This window comes from Hyaena hyaena, unplaced genomic scaffold (assembly GCF_003009895.1).
Source record: "Hyaena hyaena isolate Hyena2069 unplaced genomic scaffold, ASM300989v1 scaffold_700, whole genome shotgun sequence".
Lineage (NCBI taxonomy): Eukaryota > Metazoa > Chordata > Mammalia > Carnivora > Hyaenidae > Hyaena > Hyaena hyaena.
Window position 1 is genome coordinate 967,409 of NW_024081331.1, and position 14,466 is coordinate 981,874.

At 51.3% G+C, this 14,466-nt stretch overlaps 1 protein-coding gene across 3 annotated transcripts; it reads left to right on the top strand.

The window, feature by feature from the left end:
* Positions 1 to 1,572: 1,572 nt before the first annotated feature.
* On the top strand, positions 1,573 to 14,386 carry LPAR5 (lysophosphatidic acid receptor 5). Of its 3 annotated transcripts, XM_039217581.1 has the most exons (4): positions 1,573 to 1,823; positions 5,350 to 5,526; positions 5,608 to 5,806; positions 11,469 to 14,386. In XM_039217581.1, the coding sequence occupies exon 4, from the start codon at positions 11,680 to 11,682 to the stop codon at positions 12,769 to 12,771; it is 1,092 nt and encodes a 363-aa protein (XP_039073512.1). In that variant the 5' UTR covers positions 1,573 to 1,823; positions 5,350 to 5,526; positions 5,608 to 5,806; positions 11,469 to 11,679; the 3' UTR covers positions 12,772 to 14,386. The 3 variants fall into 3 exon arrangements, with proteins under 3 accessions (XP_039073512.1, XP_039073514.1, XP_039073513.1); XM_039217583.1 differs by lacking the exon at positions 5,350 to 5,526; XM_039217582.1 differs by lacking the exons at positions 5,350 to 5,526; positions 5,608 to 5,806.
* Positions 14,387 to 14,466: the final 80 nt, after the last annotated feature.

Below are 14,466 nucleotides of genomic sequence, written 5' to 3' on the forward strand. Positions count from 1 at the left end.
CCTGTGTGGCCTACTTTGGTTCCAGTCCCATCCTCAGCACTGCCAATCAACCTTCCAAACCCTGGGCTTTGTGGATCTATCTGAAGGTGAAAGAGCCTCATGAATGGGACTCTGAGAAGTAGCCATCTGCCAGGAAAAGACCTAAGGAGGCCCCAGATGGGGTCTTAGGGGTGGTATGGGCCGTGCGGGCATGCATCTTCATTTCTGAAGCCCATGACCTCAGATGAGTACAGGAATGTCCCTCTGGATGATAAAGGCCAGAGCTCAACTGAGATAATGCCCTGGGGGAACAACCCCAGGAAAGCAGGGCAGAACTTGCACTTTGTCGAGAGAGAGGAGACGGGCTGGGGCCGGGAGCTCAGAACACACTTCATTTAACATCCCGTGTTGGGGCAGATGGTCTGAAGGTTGAGGTGGTCACGTCTTGACAATATACATTGAAGTGTGACTCCAGCGCTGACCTTTAATAACTTGGGATCTCAAAATGTGTTCTAGGGACACGTATTATTGAGAAGCTGTACAGCCTCTCCTTCTACAGGAACACAGTGATTAAGAGCATTAAAAAAATCGGGGTGCCTGGGTGGTTCACTCGGTTGAGTGTCTGACTGTTGGTTTCAGCTCAGGTCATGACCTCACGGTTCGTGAGTATGAGCCCCGTGTCAGGCTCCATGCTGACAGCAGAGAGTCTCCTTGGGATTCTCTCTCTCCCTCTCTCTCTGCCTCTCCCCTGTTCACTCTCTCTGTCTCTCTCTCAAAATATTTAAACTTTTTAAAGAATAAAAAAATAAAAAAAAAACCCAACTTGTTTATTAACAGAAAAGTTCAAACATGCACAAAAGCATGGTATAATGCACCCCCATGCACACTTCACCCTGCTTCAATTAGGAACACACGGTCAGTCCTTTAATGGCATGTTAAAGGGGTGCCTGGGTGGCTCAGCTGGTTAAGTGTCCGACTTTGGCTCAGATCATGATTACACGGTTCATGGGTTCCAGCCCAGCATTGGGTTCTGTGCCGGCAGCTCAGAGCCTGGAGCCTGTTTCAGATTCTGTGTCTCCCTCTCTCTCTGCCCCTCCCCCACTGGTGCTCTGTCTCTCTCTGTCTCAAAAATAAATAAACCAAAAAAAATTTTTTAATGGCATGTTAAAGGCTCTGAGAAGCCCTGTAATAGAGAAACCTGTTCAGTCTAGTGTTTCTCAGATTTACTTGACATCCTTTTTCACCTAAGTTTTTGTGCATTAAGCATGGACAACATGCCTAGCCTTGTTGATGCAGAAGACAAGGGGCCCAGACAGAGGGCACAGAGACAAGGGACTGCCCCCCAGCCAGCACCCAGAGCTCACAGCCTAGGAGAGCACAGAAGCAGGGAGGAATGGCCCCGGGCAGGGTGGGGGATGGCCATGAATGGACAGCACGAAACCGCCTGCTGGAACCCAAAAGAGAAAGAGACACCCAGGGGGAACTGGGGAGTACAGCGAGAGGCTGGTGGGTTAGTCATCTAGCATCAGTGAGTGGGTGTGCCAGTTAAGCTTCCAGGAAGCTAGGGAGTGTGTGAGCAATGGGTGGGGGGAGTCATTCATAAGCAAGAGCTGGGGCTGGATTAAGTGCCATTCTCTGCTGGGGATTTCTTCTCTGGCCACCTGTGGAGGCCACAGAGGACACTGCTTCCTCTCTCTCCCTGTTCCGTGTGTGGGGCTGGGTGAGTGCAAGGAGCTGGGACCTGCTGAGATCTGCCAGGAGAGTGTGTCCCCACCCATCTCAGGAGCAGGTCCTACCAGCCCAGCCCAGCTCAGAGCAGGCAGCGGAAGCCACAAGGAACACAGGTACGGGGGTGTCACAGCAGGGGGGGGGGGGTTTGAACCTCGCAGGGGGCACAATGGGCAGCGTCCTTCCTTCAGAGTGGGGTTGGTGGGTGGGGATGGAGATGAGCATGGGCCATGGGCCCTGGAAAACCTTTTGGAATAGAGTAAGAAGCTAAAAGGGGCTGCCTCAGGCAGTCAGACCTTTTCGAACAATGAGGGGAGGCAGCCAGCACACTCGGCACACCCTCTGAAGTCTGAAGCCCCCATGCTGGGGAATCCTGGGGGGGAGGCACACCCTCTGAAGTCTGAAGCCCCCATGCTGGGGAATCCTGGGGGGGACGTGTCCTCCCCTTCACCCTTTAGGCCTCTACCATTATGCTGGACCTTGGGCTTCACACAACCACTTAGGAGGGCTCTCTGGGGGTGGTGTCCAGCCCTTTCCCACTCTCAGATAAAACTTAACCCTCGTACCCATTCACCCTCCGAGGAGGCCGGGCCCTCTGCTAGATGACAATGAACTAATCTGATCAGGCTCCACTAATGGGTTCACTGGCAGAGATGTGTTCTTATGCTTATCCTTCCTAGCTAACCAAGGTGCATTTTAATGGGGTCTGCGAGAAACACCGCCTTAACCCAGGGTGCTCATTTTCTATATGAGAAGATTAGATGAGATGGGCTCTAATGTCCCTGTAATCCTGCTAGAATGTGGCTCATGAGTGGCGTGAAGGGAGCGAAATTTCAGATATTGAGCGCAGGTGGGGGAAATATTTGAGGGTCGGCAAGGTCTTATGATACCTTCGTATCCTACTAAGGGCAGCTGCCTACCTATTACCCATGTTTAGGAGGGACCTCCCCCCACGTTGTATCTCCAGCTCGTTAGGGTGAGAAAGTCTTAGCCCCGGGGGAGAGCGAGGCAAGGATTGAGAGGAAAATGGAAACTTACCCATACCTGTAAGCCTCACCTCCTGGTCATTGGGAAACACCAGAGCCCAGCTCCTGCTGTCTCTGCCCTCTCCAGCCCTCTCCAGCCCCTCCAGCCCGGTGCGCTTAGGGCATATTCAGCAACAGAGAGGCCTTATACGCCCTGGGGAACCCACAGAAGGAGGGGGAGGGGGAAGCCAGGGTGCACAAGTGCATAGCAAGGTCAAAGAGGCCAAAGGGCTCCAGATTTCTTTGGACCCAACCAGGCCCCAAAGCAAGGGTAAGATGCACATAGACGGCTCCGAGTGTTGGGCTGTAGAGGGGTGATCTGGTCTGAGTGACTTCTCTGGATTGTAATTTTATTTCCTGTTTTTCCAGCTCTTGAAAGCAGGGTGGAGGGGAGACGTGCAGGTGGGGAGGTGACATCCACACATAGGGGGAAAGGAATGACTGAGCTGTAGGCCACCTTTGCCTTCTGCTTCTTCCCAGAGAAGAATGGGAGAGATGAGGTCAGAATACCCAAGGAGGGAGAAGACTGCTGGAGTCCAGCTCCAGCCTGTCCAGGGGTCCCTGAAGGATGGACGGTGTCGGTGAGAGAGAGAGTGGGAGAGCCCCGAGATCCTTTCTGATCACCAGGCAGGCATCTCTGCCCTGTCAGTTTTGGTGTATTTATAGGCCAAATGTTAACATGGCATCCGAAAATGGAATGTTTACAATGGATAGTTCTCTGTGATAAGATGTTTTGGAAAATATACAGAAACAGGTTTTACAGAAGTCTTCTTGCAGAACTACCCCAATTACAGTGAGGTTGAGTAACTAAGAAAATAACAGGGTGTTCTTAGTGAAAAACAGGATAATACACACATTTTAATAACGCTAAGATTAAGTCATAGGTTAGGTTGTAGATACTCTTATTCATCCTCATCACAGCTGCCAGGGTAAGGGATGGTGTTTGTGGAATGTAGGCCTTAGGGAAGCGACTGCTGTACACCACCAGTTAGCAAAGGGATATGTGGTAACTTATGTTCTGCCCTTATCTGTTCCTTCTCTCTAAGTTAGGCTCTTTGTCTCCGGGTAAGACTTAATTGTCCAGTTCTATTCCTTATGGCACTGGAGAGCCAACCGTACCTTTAAGGAGTTTAACTCATTTCCAACACACAGAATAGCCTCTTCGAGTGCATTTACCTTTGTGTCTGGTTTTTTGTCTATGATTTCTTGAATAGCTAGGGCGTGAGAAACATTTTGGTGAGTTGATTTACATGTTGAGCTGTATGAGCCTCTTAGACTAGTGCAACGGTAGAAACAGAATTGTACACGTAAAGGTCAATCTTTTATGAGTAAGGGTCATTAGCCTGTTCGTAGCTCAAGGGAAAGTATGGAGGGAAACAGGACCTGCCAGAGACATGATGCCTGTTCCCATAATCATAAAAGAAGAAGTTCCCACAATAAGTTCCTTCACAAGGTGGAACCATCATACCAGGGCCGGCATAAGGGGACAAGTCACTCCCAATGCTGATCAACAAGGTACCTTGGGGGTCGGTGCTCCAGCAAAAATACTTGAGTGGAGGTGGATATCGGACGTCATCTGATGGCAAGAGCCTTGCCAACTTGCCTTACCCTCACAAGTGGTGGGCTCAGAATGGCTCCCAACAGAAGACGTGGCCGAGAATGATACTGGAAATGCAGGAAGACGCAGGCTCAGGTGGGGAAGTGAGGGGTGGGTCGGGGGAGGCTGGGGCAGGGATGTTGGCTGGAGAAAGCAGAGCAGGCCTGGAACTGGAGGAGAGATGATGGAAAGAGGAACCAACTCCCCCAGGGGGCCTGTGCCAGAGGCTCTTCTCCTTGAGAAGAATGTGGCCCCTCTGGTAGGAAGAGGCCGTCCATGCAGCCTGGTGACACTGTACTATCTCCACCCCACAGACCCCTCTGATGAGCAGAATTCATCTGTGTCCTCAAAGCAGCTACAGGACAGGGCTTTCCGCAAAGCCTTCAGAGTTTGTTAGGCGGCTCTTGGAGGCTCCAGCACGGTTTGGACCCGTTGGAGGAGTGTGAATATTCACGTAGTGAGAGGTAGAATTTACAGGCAAGCCTGTCTGTGGGTAAAGGGCGCATCCTCCCAGCGCAGCTGGGGTGCAGCAGCAGAAGCGGGCTCAGCCCGCAGGACAGTCGGAGCACACACTGCATAGGGGTGGCCATGACTCCCAGCTGTGGCCTCTGGAATCTAAAATGAGGTTTGGGGCTCTTCTAGAACAATCTCCTGGGGCAAGGAGGATGAGATCTGAGATCTCTTCTTTTCGAACTTCTGGAGGATGTGAATTACTAAAAAGAGGAGACAGAAAGAGCGCGAGGCACTTGGTGAATAAACGGGAGGGACCAGGGGGTACGGGGTGCGCACTGAGAATGAGGCGGACAGGAGGAAGCTGGAGGAAGAGGAGTTATTTCTCATCCTGCCCTGCCCCCATCACTGTCCCAAATCACCTATTCCTTTCTCTTCAGCCCTCTCCGCGTGGCTGGTCAGCCGCCAGAGGGTGGATAGCACGGGCAGGTTATGTGGAGGAGAGGGAGGAATGGCCATGACCTAGCCTCCTGCCCATTTTTACTCACATTCTCACTTCCTGCCTGGCAGAAAATAGCTCTGCCCCTCTGGCTTATCTCAGCAAAGAGCAGTGCCCAGCCCAGCTCAGAGGGCAACGGGACAGGTCCAGGAGGACTTGAGGACATAAGGAACTTGGGCCTCGGATGTGCCCGTGGGAAGCTGAAAGAGCCCGAGGGAGGAGGAAAGCGGCCGTCCACGCTCCGGTGTGTGAGTGGTGTGGAGGGCGGGTGGTGTGCAATGGCCAGTCCCCAGGGCCTCCAGATGCAGGGTCCTTTCTGTGCCCCTCAGTGTCTTGGCCCTGGGTTCCATCTGTGAACGTCTGCGTGGGTACATGCTCCCAAGGCTGCCTGACTCCTTACGTCTGGAAGTGGAAGAATACCGTCCCTAAGGCAAGGGCTGTGACTCCTCTTCCTCCGCTGGCCCAGCCGTCCGTGCCTCCGTGCATGCGCGTACTTGTGTGGTGGAGGGTGTGGATACATAGCGATTTGTATGTTAAAAGGGAGCTCGTGTGCTCATCCCTTAGTGTATCTGTACCTCTGTGGGTCCTTGGCACATGTACATGTGCGAAGCGGTGTGCTTGTGACCACATCCGTGCCTGTTGAGGTTACTAAGATTACGTGGGCCTCCGTGTCCCTCCTCCCCTCTGGTGAAACGAAGCCCCGGTGTTCTTTTCTGGGGCAGCTGCTGTTTTCTTGGTTTCCCCCATAACCTGACCTCTTTCTCAAGGCAGGACTGGGGAGAGATCCTGGGGCCGCCCCTCCCCCACCACAGCTAGAGACCTCCTTCCATTTCCTGTTTGCCTTCTTTTTGGCAGTTTTTCCCATCTTTGCCATCTGGCCTGGCACGGTGCCCATTCAGCTCCACTGACAGGAGCCCCAGGGAAGCGAGCAGATGGGGTGGGGACCAGGGCAGGGCCTGGCAGCTCTCAACGCCCAGCTCGGGCCACTGTGTGTGTGTGTGTCTGTTAGAAAGAGGTGACTTTTTGACAGAAAGGACTTCTCCACTTTGGAATCCAGTAACGAATGCATCACCATCTGCCTTACTAAAGGGTTCCTAACCGTACCTTTAGGCAGCAGCTCACCTAGGACTTTATGGTCTCTTTATTATTATTTTTTTAATGTTTTCTTTATTTCTGAGAGAGAGAGACAGCATGAGCAGGGGAGGGTCAGAGAGAGAGGGAGACACAGAATTTGAAACAGGCTCCAGGCTCTGAGCTGTCAGCACAAAGCCCGATGCAGGGATCGAACCCACAAACTGTGAGATCATGACCTGAGCTGAAGTCGGACGCTTAACCGACTGAGCCACCCAGGCACCCCTTTATGGTCTCTTTAAAATTGTAAATTTATTGACAGAAATACTCGGGATTCTTGGAAAATAATTACTCATTCGCTCATTCATTGTCTGCCATGTGCCTCCCAGTTGTAAGAAGCTATTGATTCTTCAAGTAATGGTTAAGAATGATGAAGTGTTACTGTAATTAGAGAGTAAACTGTTTTCAAAATTTTAATGCAAGCTGTTCCCAAACAGGCCTTTTAAGAGGGGGACACGTGGACAAGATGGTCATGGGTGTGATAAGAACTGGCTGGCGGGCTGATTGATACAAGAGATATTGCAACAAGAGTACAGGATGGGTGGCCATGGGGGGAGGGAGGGGGAAGATTTCCTTCCAGGCGGCCAATGAATGTCACCAGGGCCTGCCAAGCAGAGAGACTGAAGTGTGAGTGAGCTTGGGAATAAAGCAGTGGAAGATAAGGCCCCACCCCACAACCTTACTATCTAGGTGGGGAAAATGGAATCAAATAAACACTCATAAAACAACCGGAGGAGTTCAAGGCAGCAAACTAAGTGCTTACGTAGGTAAGAGGACATCCTAAGGAGGGGCACACCTGTGTGTGAAAGCAAGCGTCTGTTTCCAGTGTTTGAAATTCAAGGAAAAGTGGGCTATTAAAAAGTATGTTTTGCAGGGCGCCTGGGTGGCTCAGTCGTCTGAGCATCCAACTTCGGCTCAGGCCATGATCTCATGGTGCATGAGTTCAAGCCCCTCATTGGGCACCGTGCTGACAGCTCAGAGCCTGGAGCCTGCTTCGCATTCTGCCTCCCTCTCTCTCTGCCCATCCCCCACTCACGCTCTGTCTCTGTCTCTCAAAAATGAATAAATGTTAAAAAAAAAAGTATATATTTCAACTGGACAAATAAGTAAACACTATTTGTGGGCACATATTTCTTTTTTTTAATTTCTTTTTTTTTAATTTCTGAGAGAGAGAGAGAGAGAGAGCAAGCAGGGGAGGGTCAGAGAGGGAGGGAGACACAGAATCCGAAACAGGCTCCAGGCTCTGAGCTGTCAGCACAGAGCCCGATGCGGGGCTTGAACCGACGAACCGTGAGATCATGACCCGAGCCGAAGCCGGACGTTTAACTGACTGAGCCACCTAGGCGCCCCTGTGGCACATATTTCTTCTTTTTTTAAAATGTTTATTCATTTTTAGAGAGAGACCAGGAGCAGGGAAGGAGAGGAGGACAGAGGATCCGAAGCGGGCTCTGCGCTGACAGCAGTGAGCCCGACATGGGGCTCAAACTCACAAACCGCGAGACCATGACCTGAGCTGAAGTTGGACCCTCAACCGTCGGAGCCCCTGGGGCGCCCCTGTGGGCACAGATTTCTTAGGGGCAGTTGTAAGAGACCAAGTGCTCTGTGCAGCATGCATCCTCAGATCCAACCATCCACTCTTGTTGCGAGCAGCGAGGGGCAGCTTGGAGCTGCATTTGAATCCTGAGTTTGAATGCCCACTGAGCTCTAGAGCTCCCGTTTCCTCTCCTGTAAAAATCAGGATAAACACCTACCTCAAAGGACTGTTGGAAGGTGTGGCGAATGGTCAGTAAATGATTGCTAGTATTTTTCACGCAGTATTTATGGAGGTGGTGGCTCGGACTACAGCGATGACTAAGTAACAGTCCACAGCCCCTCCCTCCTTGAGCTCATAGTCTAGTGGGAGGGGCAGACTAAGAACAGCTAATTACAATACAGGTGGGACACCTGAGGTACACATGTGCGGAGTAGAAGCACCTGTGAGGGAGCTACAGCTGCCCTATGGGGAGGGGGGGAGTCAGGGGAGGTTTCCCAGAGTCCTAAGAAATGTTTGACTTTGCCAGCTGGAGAATGGGAGGCAGAGCACGTGCAAAGGCATGTGCCAAATTATCATCAGTTTGGTGTGACCCGAGCAAAGGGGCATGGGAGGTGGGGCATGTGTCAGGGAAGGAGTCTCAGTTCATTTGCCTTTCAGCATGTTTCAGCTCCATTTAGTGTTATTTTCATTGTTGAAATGGGTATTTTGTAGAGGAAACTTTTATCTCCTTTATTCTACAAGACCTCTTACAAGTCTTAAACTGCTGGTAGTCATAGTTAGGGGGGAGAACAAATGAGCAAAAAACTCACAAGAAAACTTCTTAAAGTCAAGTTTACAACTTGTTTCTCTTTAAGAAATTAAGCAGTTCCAGGGCTCCTGGGTGGCTCAGTCAGTGGGGCACAAGACTCTTGATCTCAGGGTTGTGAGTTTGAGACCTATGATGGGTGCAGAGATTACTTAAAAATAAAATCTAAAAAAAGAAAAAAAAGAATTTAAGTAGTTTCTTTTGAAAGGACCCCACGTGCACAGCATTATTCACAATAGCCAAAAACACATAAAAATCCAAGTAACCATTGCCAGATGAATAGATTAAAAAATTTTTATACATATATTCTTCAGCTATTAAAAAAAAAGATTGTAGGGGTGCCTGGGTGGCTCAGTCGGTTAAGCAACTGACACTGGCTCAAGTCATGATCTCATGGCTTGTGGGTTCGAGCCCTGCATTGGGCTCTGTGCTGACAGCTCAGAGCCTGGAGTCTGCTTCATATTCTGTGTCTCCCTCTCTCTCTGCTCCTTCCCTTTTCATGACCGGTGTCTCTTGGCCTTTAGAAATAAATGTTAAAAAAAAAAAAAAAGACATGGCATCATTAAAAAAAAAAAAAAGATTGTAATTCTGGTACATACTACAACATGGGTGGACTTAGAAAACTTTATGTGAAGTCAAATAAGCCAGACAGAAAGGGATACATATTACATGATTCCACTCATACGAGGTACCTGGGATAGGCAAATTCAACTTATACAACTCAACACCAAAATATCAAATAATCTATTTTAAAAAGTGGGCAGTGGACCCAAATAGGCATTTTTCCAAAGAAGACATACAGATGGCCAACAGACACGTGAAAAGACGCCCAACATCACTCTTCATCAGGGAAATGCAAGTCAATCCCCAAACAATGAGATATCAGCTCACACTTGTCAGAATGGCTAGTATCAAACAGACAAGAAATAACAAGTACTGGCGAGAATGCGGAGAAAAAGGAAACCTCTTGCACTGTTAGTGGGAATGTAAATTGGTCCAGCCACTGTGGAAAACAATATGGAGGTTCCTCAAGTCATTAAAAATAATTTACCATATAATCCAGTAATTCCACTGCTGGGCATTTACCCAAAGAAAATGAAAATACTAATTCAAATAGAATAGGCAAATTCCTGGAGACAGAAAGTAGAATAGAGGTTACCAGGGGCTGGAGAGAGTGTAGGGAAGGAGTCGGCAGTTATTATTTAACGGGTATAGAGTTGTTTGGGATGATGAAAAAGTTCTGGAAATAGTAGTGATGGTCACCCGTCATTGTGATCGTACTTAATGTCACTGAATCATATACTTAATGAGAGTTAAAATGGTAAATTTGAAGTTCTGTATTTCAGTCCCCCCCAAAAGATGGCTTTTGGGGGTTAAAGATGGAGAAGTAGCTTCTGTGGCAATAGGACATTAAGGGGAGTGGGATCCTGTAACCATGTCCCGTCCCTCTGGCTCCTCTACCTCCTGGCCATATCCTGCCGGCTTTTGCCTGAGGACTGTGGCTGCCGTGGTCTGCCCTCTCCAGCGGCCTTGGCAATGCCCTTGGGACCTCCTCGCCTCACTGCCACACTTTCTGGACTTAGGGTCCCCTCTGAGCCCTCATCAAAAAAACACCTGTGTGGCTCAGTTGGTTAAGTGTCTGACTTCAGTTCAGGTCATGATCTTGTAGTTCATGAGTTCAAGCCCCACATTGGGCTCTCTACAGTCAGCACACAGCCTCCTTTGGATGCTCTGTCTCTCTCGCTCTCTGCCCCTCCCCCACTTGCTCTCTCTCGCTCTCAAAAATAAAATACACTTAAAAAAGAAACCACCTTCTCCCTCCATCACAGAACCCCATCTAGGAAGCTCCCTAGTCAGATCCGCCAGGGGAGCAGCTAGAAAAGCACAACCTTCCCCTGCCTGGCAGGACCGTGCTGATGTGCGATCAGCCTCTGAGAGCCCTTTGGGTTATTATCCCCAGTTTACAGATGAAAAAACTGAGAGAGGTCCCACAAGCTGAAGCCAGGTTACTCTGACCACAAACCCAGCCGACCCAGGAGCAACGGTGATGTAATGAACGAGGCTCGGAGTTTGTACTGCACTGGGGAGTTTGAACTTTATTCTTTAGATAACTGGGAGCCAGCAGAGCTGGGGAGTTCCAGGGGCAGTGCTCCATCCATCATATTTCTCACCATCTGACATAATACCTATGTACTTGCACTTTATTATCTGTCTTCCTTCAGTGGAATGTAAAGTAGATGGGGTCAAGCAAGGCCTTTGTTTTGTTCAGTGCTGTGAACATGGCTGGAACCTTCTAAAGGCTCAGTAAACATCTGTAGAAGACAGAAAGGGAGAGACGTTCTTTGATACTAATAGCAACCTGTGCACTTTACATACATCTCATTTAATCTAACAGCCTTGTGAAGGAAGGGACCCCCTCTTTTTTTCCCCAGGTAAGGAACATGAGGTTCAGGGAGATTAAGTCACTTTTCTGAGGACAAAGCTTGGCAAGTTGGCAAAACCAGGATTTAATCCCTGGCAGTCTGATTCCAGAGGCTGGCATTTAACACTGTGCTATATAACACTTTCCTGCAGAAAGCTATTCTGGCCGGATGGAAGGTGGGGGAAAGACTTGAGGCTGAGTAAAGGCTCAAGTCGCCAGTCAGGTTAGCCAGATAAACATGTGTGACTTCCGCCCTGTCTTTGCATAATCTTGACCTTGGCTTGCCTTGCTATTCCAGCTCTCCACTGTTGATGAAGCTGTGATCCAAAGCACCCGACACCCGGCAGCCATCTGCTTCCCCGCCGCCATAGCCCGCATTCCCATGCCCTGCTTGCCTTGGGGCTCTCTCTGCGCGGGCCTCCAGGCCCGGCCCAGAGATGAACACGAGGCCAGAGCCCTAGTGTGCCTCACGACGCCCCCGGCCTAGCTCCTCCTCACACTTCGGTACGATGCTGCTCAACAGCTCAGTTATCCCGTGCCCGGACTACCGGCCCACCCACCGCCTGCACATGGTGGCCTACAGCCTGGTGCTGGCCGCAGGGCTCCCCCTCAACGCGCTGGCCCTCTGGGTCTTCCTGCGCGCGCTGCGCGTGCACTCCGTGGTGAGCGTGTACATGTGCAACCTGGCGGCCAGCGACCTGCTCTTCACCCTCTCGCTGCCCGTGCGCATCTCCTACTACGCCCTGCACTACTGGCCCTTCTCCGACCTCTTGTGCCAGACAGCGGGCGCCATCTTCCAGACGAACATGTACGGCAGCTGCATCTTCCTGACGCTCATCAACATGGACCGCTACGCGGCCATCGTGCACCCGCTGCGGCTGCGCCACCTGCGGCGGCCCCGCGTGGCGCGGCTGCTCTGCCTGGGAGTGTGGGCGCTCATCGTCGTGTTAGCCGTGCCCACCGTCCTGGTGCACAGGCCCTCGTCCTGCAGCTACGGAGGCGGCCAGGTGCGCCTGTGCTTCGAGAGCTTCGGCGACAGGCTGTGGAAGGGCGGGCTGCTGCCGCTCGTGCTGCTGGCCGAGGCGTTGGGCTTCCTGCTGCCCCTGGCGGCCGTGCTCTACTCGTCGGGCCGCGTCTTCTGGACCCTGGCGCGGCCCGACGCCACGCAGAGCCAGCGGCGGCGGAAGACCGTGCGCCTCCTGCTGGCCAACCTCGTCATCTTCTTGCTGTGCTTCGTGCCTTACAACACCACGCTGGCCGTGTACGGGCTGCTGCGGGGCAACCTGGTGGCGGCCAGCAGCGACGCCTGCGATCGGGTGCGCGGGGTGCTGATGGTGATGGTGCTGTTGGCCGGCGCCAACTGCGTGCTGGACCCGCTGGTGTATTATTTCAGCGCCGAGGGTTTCCGCAACACGCTGCGAGGCCTGGGCACTCCGAACCGCGCCAGGACCTTGGCCACTAACGGAACCCTGGGCACGCTCGCCGAACAGCCCACCGAGACCAGCAGCATCACCAGGCCGGCTACCGCCGGACAGGAGCTGCTCAGGCCCTTCAACGTCGGGAGGCCCTGGACCCAGTGCCCGGAGGACTCAGCCCTCTGAAAGCACGTCTTGCCACCGCAGGGTCACCCCCACCTCTCACCCCCTAGCGCCGCTCCCACGCGCACACTGCCAGGGTGTGTACATGAGGGAAGTGGGTTGGGCGCTTGGGACTTCTGGGTGGCAGTTCCTGCCCATAAATGCAGAAGAGAACAAAGTGTGGGGAGCCACAGACACGGGAGGGAGGAATGCCGGTGTTAATTGCCTTCTTTAATTTGGTGGTGACGGTGAGCATGAGGCCCACCGCGGCCCCAGTCCCTAGGAAGTGTTGCTGTGAGCCTTCCCAAGGCAAAGGCAGACGACTGGATGACATGCCCTTGGCGTGGTCGTGAAGGACCTTGAGAGCTGGGAGATAGAACAGAAAGTGGGTGCCCTGGATTTATACCCACCACAGGAGTCTTAGGACCACAGGTGCCACCCACCCTCGTTTCCACCTGGGCTTCCCTTGCCCAGCACTGAGGCACAATATGAGTTTACTCGCTACAGACAGAATTGGTTTCCTTCTTGGTTAGCGACTTGTAACAATTTGGGCCTGACCCGCAGCATGTGGTGGTTGGGGGCAGGGCAAAACCGAGTGTTGGAGGGCATTTTCTCCCCAGATTCGGTCCCTATAGCCCTTTCCACCTTTCTCAGTCCACCCTGCCCTGCCTTTGAGACCTCCTCCGTCCTAAATTCTCTCTCTCTCTCTCTCTCTCTGCCTCTGGTGCTTCATCTAGAATTAAGGAGAAAATTCTTTATACTAAAGTAGCAGTTCTTAAACTTTGTTCTCAGATCCGTTAACAACTCTTAAAAATCGAGAATGCCAAAGAGCTTTTGCTTACACTTTATTCTTTTGATACTTAACCATATCAGAAATTAAAACTCACAAGTTTTAACAACAGAAGCACACAAGCACACCTTCCATTGAGAGCAATAATGTCATCAGATTTCGTGGAGCCTCTGGAAAACTCCACTGTACACCTATGAGAGATGAGAATGCAAAGGACAAATGACATGATGGGAGAAGCAGTATTCCGAAAATAACTTTGACCTTGTGGACATTCTTAAAGAGCCACTATTAGAATTCATATGTATCTTCTTCCCAGGGCATATATATACTTTGTTTCTTATTACTGCCAGGGGCAGGGCAATACTGGCAAATCAATTGCTAGTTGTAGTCCTGAAGGCTTGAGGGTTTGCAGGGGTAGGTAGGTAGGGGTTGCACACCCAGTGCAACACCACCTTGGGCTTCCTGGAGCGGCAGCCCTGAGGTGCGGGTGAACTAGTCACATACTCAGAGGAGGGGCGGGGCTCCTCTTTCCCTGGGAAGGGAAAAGGGGACGGATTGCCACAGCCAGGAAAGAAATTTCCAGGAAAATAAGAGTGCAATGGGAGGACAGGAATAAGCTGGCTGTTCTTCACCAGCTGGAGGCAAAGGAAATGGAAGACTGGTTAACGGGCCACCTACTGTTTCCTTCCCTCTTTACAGGAGTGGGGCTGGGAGGGGTTGCAGAGTTGGCATCTTGAGACTCTGCGGAACTGAGGAAGTTGCTGCCATGCGTGTGTCCTGTATGCATTTCTATGTCTCTCAATGATGTATGTTTCTGTGTGTGGAGAGAGAGAGAGAGAGGGAGAGAGAGAGATTGAAAGCGTTTTGAGACAGTGTCAGATTTTTCCTGTGTGTGTCTCTTGTGTGTTGTAGTTTGGAGTAATCCTTTT